The sequence below is a fragment of the Rhincodon typus genome, chromosome 4 (assembly GCF_021869965.1).
Source record: "Rhincodon typus isolate 14 chromosome 4, sRhiTyp1.1, whole genome shotgun sequence".
Lineage (NCBI taxonomy): Eukaryota > Metazoa > Chordata > Chondrichthyes > Orectolobiformes > Rhincodontidae > Rhincodon > Rhincodon typus.
In genome coordinates, this window is record NC_063335.1 from 35,789,512 (window position 1) to 35,803,445 (window position 13,934).

Here is a 13,934-nt window from a genome sequence, read left to right on the forward strand (position 1 = left end):
ATAGAAGCAGGGGTCATTGGCCCAACTGGTCGTCCATGTTGATGTTTATACCTCCTCTCACCCATTTCCACCTCGCTCGACCAGCTTATAGTTTGGTCATGTGTTTATCCAGCTTTCCTTTAATTGTATCTGCGCTATTTGCCTCAACCCTGTTGTAGTGAGTTTCACATTCTCTGGTCAGAAATCACATGTCACCAGGTTATAGTCCAAACACAAGCTTTCGGAGCCTCAGTTACTGACACCTGAAGAAGGACTGAGGCTCTGAAAGCTTGTGTTTTCAAATAAACCTGTTGGACTACAACCTGTTGTCGTGTGATTTCTGACCTTGTCCACCCCAGTCCAACACCAGCACTTCCATATCATCGCTATTACCTGGGTATAGAATCACATCTATTTTCCATTAAGCACAACAGTAATGGGTCAAGGTCTCAGGCAGACATGCACCAGACAAAGACCAGGAAATCAGGAGCTCTACTGCCATGTAGTAAATGTTTATTTTCTTTCCTGCATCATTGTGAATTTGAATGTGCAATTTTCACCCCATTATAAGGTAGTTTGAGAAAGAGCGAAAATTGGTGCATTGCCCATATTGGGCTGCTGTAAAGGGGATCTCTTTAACCTTTATCAACATCTGTGGGAGTCCCTTCAGAAATGGGGTACAGAAAGGAAGCTAATTGATCAAAAAGTACAATTCCTCCATTCCATTGTTAATTTCCTTTGTGCCTGACCTAGGAAAGTCATAAAAGATTATTTTCTAAAAGTAAACATGTTGAGAACTTCAGTACAGATGTCACACATCAGAAAGTTTCTTCCCACCATAACAACATGACAGATACTCACTGGTTGTGACTTCCTTAGTTAGCTCGGCTGCGTTGTGGCAGCCTTGTACAATTTGCCTGGTCCAGTTGGACAGACTGGAGTTGGTCTCGACACGGAAGAGGTGAGTCTCGATGCCTTGGCGTGTTCCAGTGCGAGTGGCAAAAGACAGTTCCACACCTGGTTGTGGTGAATCCCTGCCCACACCAGAATGAACCAATCTACAAAACAGAACACACACACACACACACACACACACACACATTCGGTAAACTCAAAATAGAGAAAAAATTCTTGAAATAATCGAAGTCCACAAGTGTGTTCACAGAAAATCTTTCAAATGATTGGGAACACAAACAGGCATTCTGGCCTTTCAACTTGTTCTTCTGAGCCAGATGAGAGAGGTCACAGGTTTGGCAGGTTTTGTTTTAAATGTGTGCACTAGATCTGGCAGTCACTTACTGGACCAATATTTATTACCCATCCTAACTGCCCTCAAGGTGGTAACAGTGAGCTGCCTACGTGAACTCCTGCAGGGGTATAGGTAGACCCGCAGTTCTGTTAGGCGGAGAGTTCAGGGCCTCCCTTCACATTCATGCTATATAAATACAAGGACAAGAACTTTGAAATGGAGGCAGCACCAGACCATGCGTCAATACAGTTCAGCAGAGTGGGTGCTGGGTGAAGGGGGTTTGTTGGGAGTTAGTGTATGCCAGTAGAGTGTTGATTGAGAACCAGTTTATGGAGAGTGAATGATTGGTGGCTGTCCAAGACAACATTCACGTTGGAATGCTGAACAGTGAAGGTAACAAAGAATAGATGAGGGTCTCAATTACAGATGGGCTTGAGAGAAGGGAGAAGATGGCAATGTTACTGAGTTTAGTACTACTACCTTAATCCGGAATCAGAATTCATTCAAGATTTCTGGGTGTTCTAATCAAGCTTCAGTGATCTGCTATGCAGATTATATGGATCCTTGTAAACGTTCTGAATAATAAACAATTGAATAGGAGCTGATTAATGAATCCAGCGAATGAGCTTACGAACTATTTTCACTGATCATCTTCACCATTGGAAATGAATGAATTACATTTTAACAGAATTTATATGAAATGCAAACAATGAGTCTATTATTTCCAGATATTTATCCAAACATTCTTTAGTTCAACATATTATAACTGGCAGTTGCGAAGTTCATGACATTCAAAGACTCAGGATTGGCTTTTTTAAAGTCTAGTTTATGAAAACACGAGAACCTCACAGAGTGGAGAAGTTAGTGGTTCATTCCCGATTGATCTCACTTGGCATATTCACATGACCATATCCAATAGCATCCCACATATTAATAAAATTCCAACATTTAAATGCACCAACCCAGCAATTATGTGACTCATCATTGGAGCTGTTAGTGTAACATGGAATGTTACCAAAGCCATGGTACAAAGACGTTAATTTCATAGTCAGTTAGATTCATGTTTAGAAGCTAAACTCACTTGCACTCACTGTCACTTTGACCCATTACGTATCTTATGGGAACAAGTGAATTTTTAAACCATTTCCATACCTCAGTTCTTGGCAATTTGTTTATGGTTCTAAAAAACAGAAGGGCAATGTCATAATAGCGCTGACAGTTGTTTACTTCCTAAGATCTCTCATTAATTTGCTCCCATTTCCCATCTTCTTCTACCTATCAGGAGGTTGAGCTGACAGTGTCTTGCCAGAACCCTCTCAAAGGCCATCTACTCATTGAGCTGTGTCTCAGTGCGTTGAAATCTCATCTCTGAGTCAGAAGATTATAGTTTCAAATCCTACTCCAGGCTTGAACACAAAAATCTAGAGGAGTCAGCTGCAATGTTGGGGTTGACTTTCAGACAAGACAGTAAACTAAGGAACAAAAACAAAGTTGCTGGAGAAGCTCAGCAGGTCTGGCAGCATCTGTGAAGGAACAAAACAGAGTTAACCAGTGACCTTTCCCAGAACTGAGGCCTATTTGTGATTTTGAGACTCCTTGGCAGGTGAATTCCCCCTGGTGTACTGGAGTTAATATTTCAGAGAGATTATCTGGCTATTGTGATATTGCTGTTTGTGGGATGTTGCTGTGCACAATTTGGTTGCTGTCTTTTCCATATATGAAATGTAATTGTTGGTCTGAAACACTTGATAAAATAATTTGGCACAACATCAGGTAGTGAAACATCCTATAAAAATGCTTCATTTTTGTTTCTAAATGTTGTATGAGCCTAGCCCAATTCTGTAAGTGTACACGTGTCTCCTGAATTTGCACTCTGATTTTTTCGATGGATTTCTCCCAAGGCTTTTGGTTCCCATTTCATCCTATTATTCCACAGACATGATTTCAAAAAATATGATCTTAAGGTTATTTTTAATAACTCAGGTTGTTTTTATTTTCTTGCTTCCTTGCCCATTTTTCCTGTGCCTATGCTGTGTTCTTGATTATTTCTCAGGTTTTGATTTACGGTCTCTGTTTCACTCATAGTTAAGTCGAACATCTCCTGTGCCACTTGATGAGAATCAAGCTTCCTTTCCTCCTGGTCCCTTGATCTATAAGCAACAGCACAGGGAACTACATAGAAATTACAGAACAGAAACAGGTCATTAGCACCAATGGGCCATGCCACTGCCACTCAAGCCTTCTTCTACCCCACTTCATCTCACCTCCTCTAGATATCCTTCTATTTATAGTCATAGAGTTGTACTGCACAGAAACAGACCCTTCGGTCCAACTTGTCCATGCCAACTAGATATTCTAAATTAATCTAGTCCCATTTGCCAGCAATTGGCCCTTATCCCTCTAAACCCTTCCAATTCATATACCCATCCAGATACATTTTAAATGTTGTAATTGTATCAACTTCCACCACTTCCTCTGGCAGTTCATTCCATACACACCACCCTCTGTGTGAAAAAGTTGCCCTTAGGCCCCTTTTAAATCATTCGCCTCTCACCTTAAACCTACCTCCTCTAGTTTTGGACTCCCTACACTGGGGGAAAGACCTCAACAACAATTACTCTATCCATGCCTCTCATGATTTTATAAACCTCTGTAAGATCAACCTTCAGCCTCCAACACACTAGGGAAAATAGCCCCAGCCTATTCAGTCTCTCCCTATAGTTCAAACCCTCCAACCCTGGCAACATCCTTGTAAATCTTTTCTGACATCTTTTAAGTTTAACATCTTTCCCGCAGCAGGGAGACAGGACTTGAACACAGTATTCCAAAAGTGGCCTGACCAATGTTTCTCTCACTTTTCCTCAAGTACTTGTGTTTCTTATCTTAAAATGCATCTTTATTGTTCACTTCAAGTATTCCTTTTGGTAGCAAGTCCCACAGTCGCAGACTCAGTTAAAGCATCTTTATCCAATTGGATTTAATTGTGGCTATCTGATGAAAATTAATCTTCAGATTCTTCTTAAAGCTCATCTGAAATTCTCCGGTTGCTTTTGTTTTTATTCTACAAGGAAAGTCTAAAGTGCTGAAACCCCTACCTTTGACTATACCCCACACAGAGTAGGCAAATTCAGAAGGAAGCTGAGGTTGGAGGTTGGGGTAGGGAAAGCCCATAGCAGTTTGAAATATTTACTCTGTAGTTTTACAGTCTGGACAAATAAGAACAGGACCTATAATTCCACTTAAGACACTTAAACCTGAGGTGAGCATTTAAAGCTCTGGGGTCTTCGTTTTGAATTGCATTGTTCAATAACCTTTTCTGTATCTAAGAATAAGGAGATGAAAATGCAACAAGTAACAAAGACGCAAACAAACTAAGATTGCTGCATACAGACTCCAGGTAAAGAAACCAGACATTCTTAAAGCTATTTCCTATGATTCAGAGGAAGGGGTTTTATGATACTAATAAGCTAGCGTCAGAACAACAATGCTAGATTGTGGAGATTGGGTTCGTGCTAGGGTCAAGGGAGAAAAATCACCTGGCAATGATCAACCTTCCATTCATTTATCTCAGGAAACATTTCAAAGCTTCACAAAAGGCCACTGCCATGGCACAGTGAACTGGACTTTCCACAAGGAGGCTAATAATTTATTCCTTCCTTAGTTCTGACCACCCCTCCCCCTTCATAATGATACAAATAAATAACTGGTCCTTTTCCAGCGGTAATTCCATCATTCCGTTATGGAATCCAGTGACTTGAAATCAAAGATTGTAAATAATTCACAGCATATTTGTTTTTTCCAAAAATAAATCCTCTCTGTCCCTTCTTGAAGCTATTGGGTTGATTATACTCAACTGCCCCTTTTCTTAGGCAATCCCTCTGGATCAATTCTGGGGCAGCACAGTGGCTCATGGCTAGCTATGCTGCTTCACCACGCCTGGAGACCCAGGTTCAATTCCAACCTCAGGTGACTGTCTATGTGGAGTTTGCTCATTCCCCCTGTATCTGCATGGGTTTCCTCTGGGTTCTCCGGTTTCCTTCTATAGTCAAAAGATGTGCAGATTAGGTGGATTGGTCATGCTAAATTGCCCATTGTGTTCAGTGATGTGCAGGCTAAGTGGGTTAGCCGTGGGAAATGCGGGCCTACAGGGATAGGGTGTAGGATCTGGGTGGGATGCTCTTCAGAGGGTTGTTGCGGATTTGATGGGCTGAATGGTCTCTTTCTGCACTGTAGGGATTCTATGATTCTATGAACAATGATTTAATTTGAGGGAATCTGAAGTGCAAAACAGATACCAGCATTAACTGCACTCCAAAGATTCCAAAAATGGGATGATTTGCAGGTTTGGGACAAGTATACACCGCCTGTAAAAGGAAGCAGCAGCAGTACTCCAGCCCTGGCATTAAGAAACAGGACTTGAACCCATAACCTTCAGAGGTCAGGGTGCTACCCCCACTGTGCTACCCCCACTGAGCCACAGCTCACACCCAGGGTTACAAATGCAGGGGTATTTCCATTCAGTCACAGAAAACTAGTCCAACAATGGATGTCTGCTTTTAGTTGCCAAAAGCTTGTTATGCCTTAAATTTATGAGTGGGTCTAGTGATGCATTGGTAGCGAATCTACCTCTGAGTCAGGAGACTCGGGTTCAAGTCTCACCTTGCTCTATAACTTGTCCAAACAGGTTGATTACGAAAACATTTTAAGCCTTAAATTTCTGATGTGGGCTGAACTATGTCTCATCATTTATGTACCTGACCACAAGATGGCACATCCACCTGCTTTAAATGTTAACCCATAAATGAATCAAGGCAGCTACTAGTGCACCAATTCGCAACAATGAGAAGCACCTTTAACATCATAAAAACACTTTTGCAGAGCTGTAATCTAAAGAAGAAAATCTCTCCAATCCAAAGGAGGGAGATTTTAGGACAACAACTTGATACTGAAAGGGGTTGAAGAAACAGTCTAAAGAAAGGAAAGTGAAGAAGTTTAGAGAGGAATTCCAGAGCCAGAGCCTAGGCAGCTACCAGAATAGACAGCAAGTGATGGTTTGAAGGGATGAAGGGCAAGAGGCCAGAATCGTAAGACTTAGAGGGGCGCTGCAGTGCCTAGAGAGGTGATGGTGTTAACGGGAGGTGTGGCCATGGAGAAATTTAAACAAGAGAATTGGAATTTTCAAATTTGACACTTTGGTATATCACCCTAGAGGTACATTGTAGCCGGGTTGTTCTGATAACTAACTGGAGACTATCTGAGTAATTCAGGACAAGGCAATCTCATTTCAGCACTAATTTACATTGATCAAATTGATGAGGCCGGGATAACATGCACAAGATGAATTCACTGGAGTTTTTCATATCAGTGATGAATTACAGGATACAATGTAAATTTCAAATTCACTTTGATCCAGGATTAAGTTCCCCCTCTATACCCTATACTCACTCCACACCTTCTCTACTGGGGATGCAAACGTTCAACAATTATCCAAATCTGCAGCCTTTATACCGAGAGAAATACAATACAAAGGACGAAGTAGTAATGTTTCAGATGTACAAAGCCTTCATTAGACCACACCTGGGGTACTGTAAGCATTTCTCAGTACAACATCTTAGGAAGAATTTGCAGGCCTTGGAAGGAGTACAGTATAAATTTACCAGAATGATGGACTTTAAATTTAAATTACAAAAAGAGGGATAGCACAAATGAAGGTTGTCGTCCCTGGAATTTAGAAGTTTAAGGAATAATTTGAATTGAGTTTTCAATGTTATGGAGAACTGATTATTTTGCCCTAATTGTTCATATCCACTAGTTAGGGAGTCTAGGATACACAAGCTAAAAATTAGAGCTAATCCTTACAGGAAACATTTCTTTAGACAAAGGGTGGTAGAAATTTGAAACTCCCTTTCACAATTCATGCTGGACCAGTTGTTAATTTTAAATAGGAGATTTATTTTGTTAGCCAATTATGTTAAGGATATGTAGTAAATGCAAGTATGTGGACTTAAGCCACAGATCAACTGTGATCTCATTGAATGGCACAACATGCTCAAGGGGCTGAATGGCCTCAAGTTCCTATGTTCCTTTGTTCAAAATAAGATAGTTAATCATATACAGTGTGCAGTGAAGGTGGAAATGATTAGATCTAAAGCATATAAGAGAAGAAATACTTGTCAAAATCCCAGCAGTCCCAGTTTAATTAAACTTGCGTTGATACTTTTAAATTCAATCTTGGGTTACATGATTGCTGGCAAAGCCAGCATTTATTACCTTTCTAATTAACCCCCAGGAAAGTGGTCATGAGTCACTGCTGTCCATGTGGTACAAATATATTCCCTGTGCTGTTAGGAAGTGAGTTTCAGGACTTTGGCCCAGTGACAGTGCAGGATCAGGATGATGTGTGGCTTGGAGAGAAACTTCCAATGGTTCAGCTACCCTTGTCCTTCTAGGTGGTAGAGGTTGAGGGTTTGGAGACTTGGTGAGTTACTGCAGTGTACCTTGCAGATGGTAGATGCTGCTACCATTGTGCTTTGGATGTGGAAGAACTGAATGTTGAAGGTGGTGGACAGGGTGCCTATTAAACAGGCTGCTTTCTCTGATGGTGTTAAGCTTTTTGAGTGCCTTGTAAATAGTGGATAGGTTCTGGGAAGTCACGAGGTCAGTTACTAGCCATAGATTTCCCAGCCTCTAACCTGACCTTGTACCCACTGTATATACATGGCTGATGAACTAAAAAAGTTCTTTCAGTGAAAAGAAAATCAAGTTTCTGTTGGTAAATTGAAGAAAGTTTCTATTATGAAAAAGGAAGTTTGTCCCCTCTCCTTACCTGGTAGCAAGCAATGGGCAAGTGTGAGCAGGACTGGACCAGGATTCCTTCATGCGAGGCATGCTGGGATAAATCACCATGTCCTTTTCAGTCAGCACTACCAGAACAGGCTTCCATTGTCTCTTTTCATTCTCTCCTATTGTCTGGATCAAGAGAGAAATGGACAGCATTAAGGAGTTATCAATCTCATCTCCACTCAAATAACAAACAACTGTATTTATATAGCTTCTTAAAAGCCTTTTACTACCTCAAACACATTAAACAGCAATTTTATAATGAATTAGATAAGCGGTTTTTGCAATGTTGATGGAGAGATAAGCACAGACACAAAGTAGAACACCCTAGGCCCTTCTGTGAATTAGTAGCAGTGGGATCTTTGTATCCACCTGAGAGGAGAGACAAGCTCTCATTTTAACATCTCATCTGAAAGACAGCACTGTCAGCAGTGTGTATAACCTCCTCAGTACTGTACTTCAGACAGTTAGTGCAAAACACTCCAAACTGCCCTTATATTAAATTTTAGTTTAATTAGGGACCACCCTGTAAAAAATGAATTCAGCTTTCAATTTTCTTCCAATTTATAAGTTAGTGAGTCTAGCTAGACAGAAATAAATCTGTATCTATCAGCTATCATCAGTTCACATCGATTTCCATCCAACATGCCATCCTTTGAGCGGAATACCCTGAATGCTCTCAAATACTTGCACACAAGCACAAGAAAAGGTGCAGAAGTCACCTGTTCACATCATGCAGGCAGTCCCTGGGCTATTAAGGGGTTCCTTTCCTAAGTACATTCGTACCTCAATTTGTATGCAAGTTGGATCGCAATGCAGGACAATATAAAATAGCCCTTTGTAAGTACAAGCAAACATTTGCCTGTTGTAACCTTAAAATTAATATTAATATGGGATCTTGTTTTTAAGTACGAGCATTCATTCATAAGTTGGGCGTTTGTAGATCAGGTCCTGTATTCCTTTCTCACCTGCAGTTACTTACAAAGGTGGAGCAGAGTTGGTATCCAGGAAATTTCAGGATATCATTTAGACCTGCAGCAGAACTGGAAAAGCTGCCTTTTCAGTATGGCCTAAATGCCAAAGGCTACAGAAAATGTAGATGTCAATCACTTTGGTTGGAAATGCCAGGGCTACCAGCCAAGCATTTTTTAAAAATCATAGAATCCCTACAGCATGGAAGCAAGCCATTCGGTCCATCGAATCCACACTGAACCTCTGAAGAGCATCCCACCCAGACTCACCCCCTACCCTATCCTTGCATTTCCCACTATGGGCAATTTAGCATAGCCTCCTAACCTGCACATTTTTGGACAGTGGGAGGAAACCGAAGCACACGGAGGAAACCCACGCAGACACAGGGAGAACATGCAATCTCCAGATAGTCGCCCAAGGCTGGAGTGAACCTGGGTCCCTGGTGCTGTGAGGCATTACTGCTAACCACTGAGCCACCATGCCAAGTTTGGCATAGCTGGAAAAGCCGGTATTGGTTGCTCATTCTCAACTGTGCTTAAAGTAAGAGTCTTGCTCAGCTATTTCAGAGGGCAATTAACTGTTAAGCACATTATTGTTGGTCTGGAACCACATGTAGGCCAGACCTGGTAAGGATGGCAGATTTCCTTCCCAGGGCACTGGTGAACAAGAAGGGTTTTCACTAAAATCAGTTATCATGGCCTCCGTTACTGAGACTGGCTTTGTATTCCAGATTTATTACTTGAATTTAAATTCTGTGAGCTCCCATGGACCTACAGCCCCAGATTATTAGCCTGGGTGTCTTGATCACCGGTCTAATGACATTGCCATCACCATCTTGACCTTGATTACTCAGTTAGTTCAACAGATTTGCAGGTATCTGAAGCATAACATCACTAGTCTGGTGACAACATTAAAATCAAAGGCCTACCTCTTCACATACTCATTCTATACTTAATAAAAAAAATCACAGAGCAAGGAGTCATAACAGGGAACCACTCCTCCAAGTCTTGAATCAAAGAAACCTCAGAGTAAGGAGCCGCCAGTACTTCAGAGCTCATCGTGAGATGGACTGATCCAGGCTCCATTGAATTAAAGGGCCACAGTTCAGAAAACATGGCTTGCAGTTAATATAATTGCAGGCAGACACTCGAGACAAATTGGGGGAAAAAAAATGAAGCTTAAAATAAACAGCTTAAAAAAATTATCCTGGAAATTGCAAGCTTCTATTCCAAGATCAGACTCTGGCTTGACAGGAAGTGCAATTGAAGTTATTGGCATTTCGGATTTGTCTCATCCCCAGTTTTGTAGCAACTGAATACTGCATTTGGAAAAATTGAAAACTAAGCTTGCTGTTCAATTCTCCAATCTATACCGTCCTCCTCGAGGAATGAACTTTCGATCAACAAGCAGATTTCAGGGCCTAACTTTCTTTTTTGGACCGGAAGGAAACTGTAATGATATTAATTAGAAGTTCATTTTTATACTGTTGTCAGTACTTTAAACGGAGTGCCCATGAAGAAGGAAAGGCTATCATTTCATGATTACATAACCAGAAAACCAGTTTTATGAGTAGTTTTTGGTTTGCATGTCTTGTTAAGTTGTAATCAGATGTGAAGGCACGTTATAGCGCCAAGCAGTACACAAAAGGAGGCTATTCAGCCCACTAGGTCTCTGTGATCCCTTTGCAAAACAACCCAAATAGTCCCATACTGTTGCCTTTTCTCCATGGCACTGCAATTTTTTTCTTTTAAATCTTTATCCAAATTATTAATCCTTATAAAAGTTACTGCTATATCTGCTTCCACTGCCCTTTACTCACAAACATACCAATTTGGAGCAGGAATAGGCCGCACTGCTCCTTCGAGCTTCCTCCACCACTCAATGAGATCATGGCTGACCTGATTATTCCACATGCCCACCCACCTCAATAACCTTTCACTGCCCCATCCCTCGCTCATCAAGAATCTCTGCCTTAAAAATATTCAAAGACTTGGTTTCCACAACTTTTTAAGTGTTCCTGAGACTCTCGGCCTTCTGCAAGAACAAATTTCCCCTCATCTGTCATAAGTGGTGACCCTTTTAGACAGTGGTCCCTAGTCGTAGATTCACTCATGAGGAAACATCCTTTTCAGATCCACCCAGTTATGTTTCAATCAAATCAGTTCTTACTCTTCCAAACTCCAATGGATACAAGCTTAGTCTGTCTAACCTTTCCTTATGAGGAAACTTGCTCATTTCAGGTAGAGTAAACTTCCTCTGAACTGCTTCCAATCTATTTCCATCCTCCCTTAAATAAGTCAGAAGTCACATGACACCAGGTTATAGTGCAGCAGGTTCATTTAAAATCACAAGCTTTCGAAGCATTGCTCCATCATCAGGTGAAGCAGTGCTCCAAAAGCTTGTGATTTTACATAAACCTGTTGGACCATAACCTAGTGTCGTGTGACTTTTGATTTTGTCCACCCCAGTCCAACACCAGCATCTCCACGTCCTTAAACAAGGAGACCAATATAACACTCAGTACTCCATGCGTGCACTCACTAGTACCTTGTACAACTGCAAAAGCAACCTTTCTACTTTTGTACACAATTCTCATCACAATCAACAATAACATTTTATTATTTCAGACACTGCATTCCAGATCATAACCACAGCAGTGTGCAAAAGAATTCTCATCTCCCATAGATGGAGTTTTATGTTTGCTCTGTAAATAAATATTACTATTGGATTTCTGAGAGTGATCATCATTATCCAGTGAGGATATTCACATGATACAAAAAATGCAACTCAATATCCAAAACTATTGTAACAAGTAGTTAACCAACCAGAAGTTCTTTGACTGTTACTTGCACACTCCAGCAACTAACTTTTTTTTCTCTGAGAGACCAATACGAACAGTTAATTATAGCTCAAGGAGCCTGTCCAATACAAAAATGCACTGCCAAAACTGCTTCACCAAAATCAATTCATTTGCCCTGAGAGGACTGAGACGAGTTTATTGTGCACTCCTGAAAGCAAGCTTTTAAACATTGGTCAGTAACATTGCGCCTGAGGAAACAATAACAACAATAATCATGTATTTTTCAACTCAGTCAAGAATACTGTTTTCTCTTCTGTATTTGAATAAAAAGTCATCAGACAGATCCTAGATTTAAAAGTAAGCAGTGATTCTGCATTTGTGGCAGAGATTTCAATGGAATCCAATTATCTGCTTTGATAAACGGTAGCAGTCCCTCCAAAAACAACAGCAAGTTAATTCCTCTTTATTCCCTGTGGGAGGTCAATGTCCTCCAAGTAATTATAACGAACTGCCTACGTGCACTATTTCCTGTCACTCCATTATGGTTAACTGCTCCCTCACTTTCGCTTTTGTTTCAATCAAAGTTAAAATGTAAAATAAATAATACTGCAGTGACCCTCCACCTTAAAGAAAAGTACTTAACTTTCCACATTCTGGAAGTAACATTTCAGAAGGAGACCAAAACTAAGGATTATAAATATACAATAGTCACTTATAAATCTAATAAGGAATTCAAGTCACATTTCTTTATCCAGAAAGTGATGGGAATGTAGGACCCACTACCACAGGAAGAGGTTGAGGCAAATGGCAGAGTCATACAGCACAGAAACAGGCCCTTTGGCCCAGTGCCTAGTTTCCAAAACTGAACTAGTCCCATTTGCCTATGTTTGGCCCATATCCCTCTAAACAATGTCATTTAAATGTTGTAATGATACCCATCTCCAACACTTCCTCTGGCAGCTCGCTCTAGATATACACCATCGTGTGTGTGAAAAAGTTGCCCCTTAGGTTCCTTTTAAATCTTTCCCCTTGCACTTTAAACCTATGTCCTCTAGTTTTGGACTGACCTATCCGGAGGAGAAGATCTTGGCTATTCACTTTATCTATGTCCTTCATGATTTTATAAACCTCTATAAAGGTCACTATTCAACCTCCTATGCTCTGGGGAAAACAGTCCCAGCCTATCCAACCTCTCCTTATAACTCAAACCTTCCAGTCTATGAGACATCCTTATAAATCTTTATTGCACACTTTCCAGTTTAATGACATCCTTCCTATAGCAGGGTGACCAGAATTGTATACAGTACTCCAAATGTGGCTGTAACATGACATCCCAACTGCTGTAGTCATTGCTCTGACCAATGAAGGCATGTGTGCCAAACACCCTCTGCACCATTCTGTCTCCCTGTGATGCCACTTTCAAGGAATTATGGACCTGCACCCCTAGGTCTCTCTATTCAACAACACTCCCCAGCTCCCTGCCATTAACTGTAAGTCCTGCCCTGGTCATTCTTACCAAAATGCACCACGTCACATTTATTTGCATTAAACTCTATCTACCATTCCTCAGTCCACTGGCCCAGTTGATCTATTTAATGGAAGTCTAGATTAGACATTGCTTTAAAAGATGGTATATAACAGAAAGGGTATAAAGGTTCTGGAAACAAAATAAAATTATGATCTAAGAGGTTATCAAGATCAGGAAAGAATGAATAGATTGGATCTCTTTTCTTTGAAACTAGTCAGAGTTTTGAAGAACACTAATTTTGAAGAACAGTCAAATTCAACCTGAAACATTGACTCCGTTTCTCCATCTACAGAGACTGCCACACCTTCTTAGTTTTTCAAGCACTTTGTTTTTTTTTCAATGTCTGGAGTTTTTGCTTTTATTATATTGAATTTATACAATGCTGCACCTTTATCATAATAAATTATCCTAGGGCACTTCAAGGTGTTATCAGACAAATATGACAATGAGCCAAATAATGAGTCAGTTTGACAATAATTGAAAAGTTTGGTCAAAGTTTCAAGGCATGTCTTCAAGAATGAAAGAGAGAAAGAAAGAAAGAAAGAAAGAAAGAAAGAAAGAGAGAA

At 40.6% G+C, this 13,934-nt stretch overlaps 1 protein-coding gene across 2 annotated transcripts in view; it reads right to left on the reverse strand.

Moving 5' to 3' along the window:
- Positions 1-13,934, reverse strand: part of sntb1 (syntrophin, basic 1) — a 113,331-nt gene that overhangs the window by 11,116 nt on the left and 88,281 nt on the right. For both annotated transcript variants that reach the window (XM_048596082.1, XM_048596081.1), the window contains 2 exons: positions 8,055-8,197; positions 841-1,037 (listed from right to left, as the gene is read on the reverse strand). In XM_048596082.1, the coding sequence (XP_048452039.1) occupies positions 841-1,037; positions 8,055-8,197 (340 nt within the window). The remainder of the gene's footprint in view (positions 1-840; positions 1,038-8,054; positions 8,198-13,934) is intronic.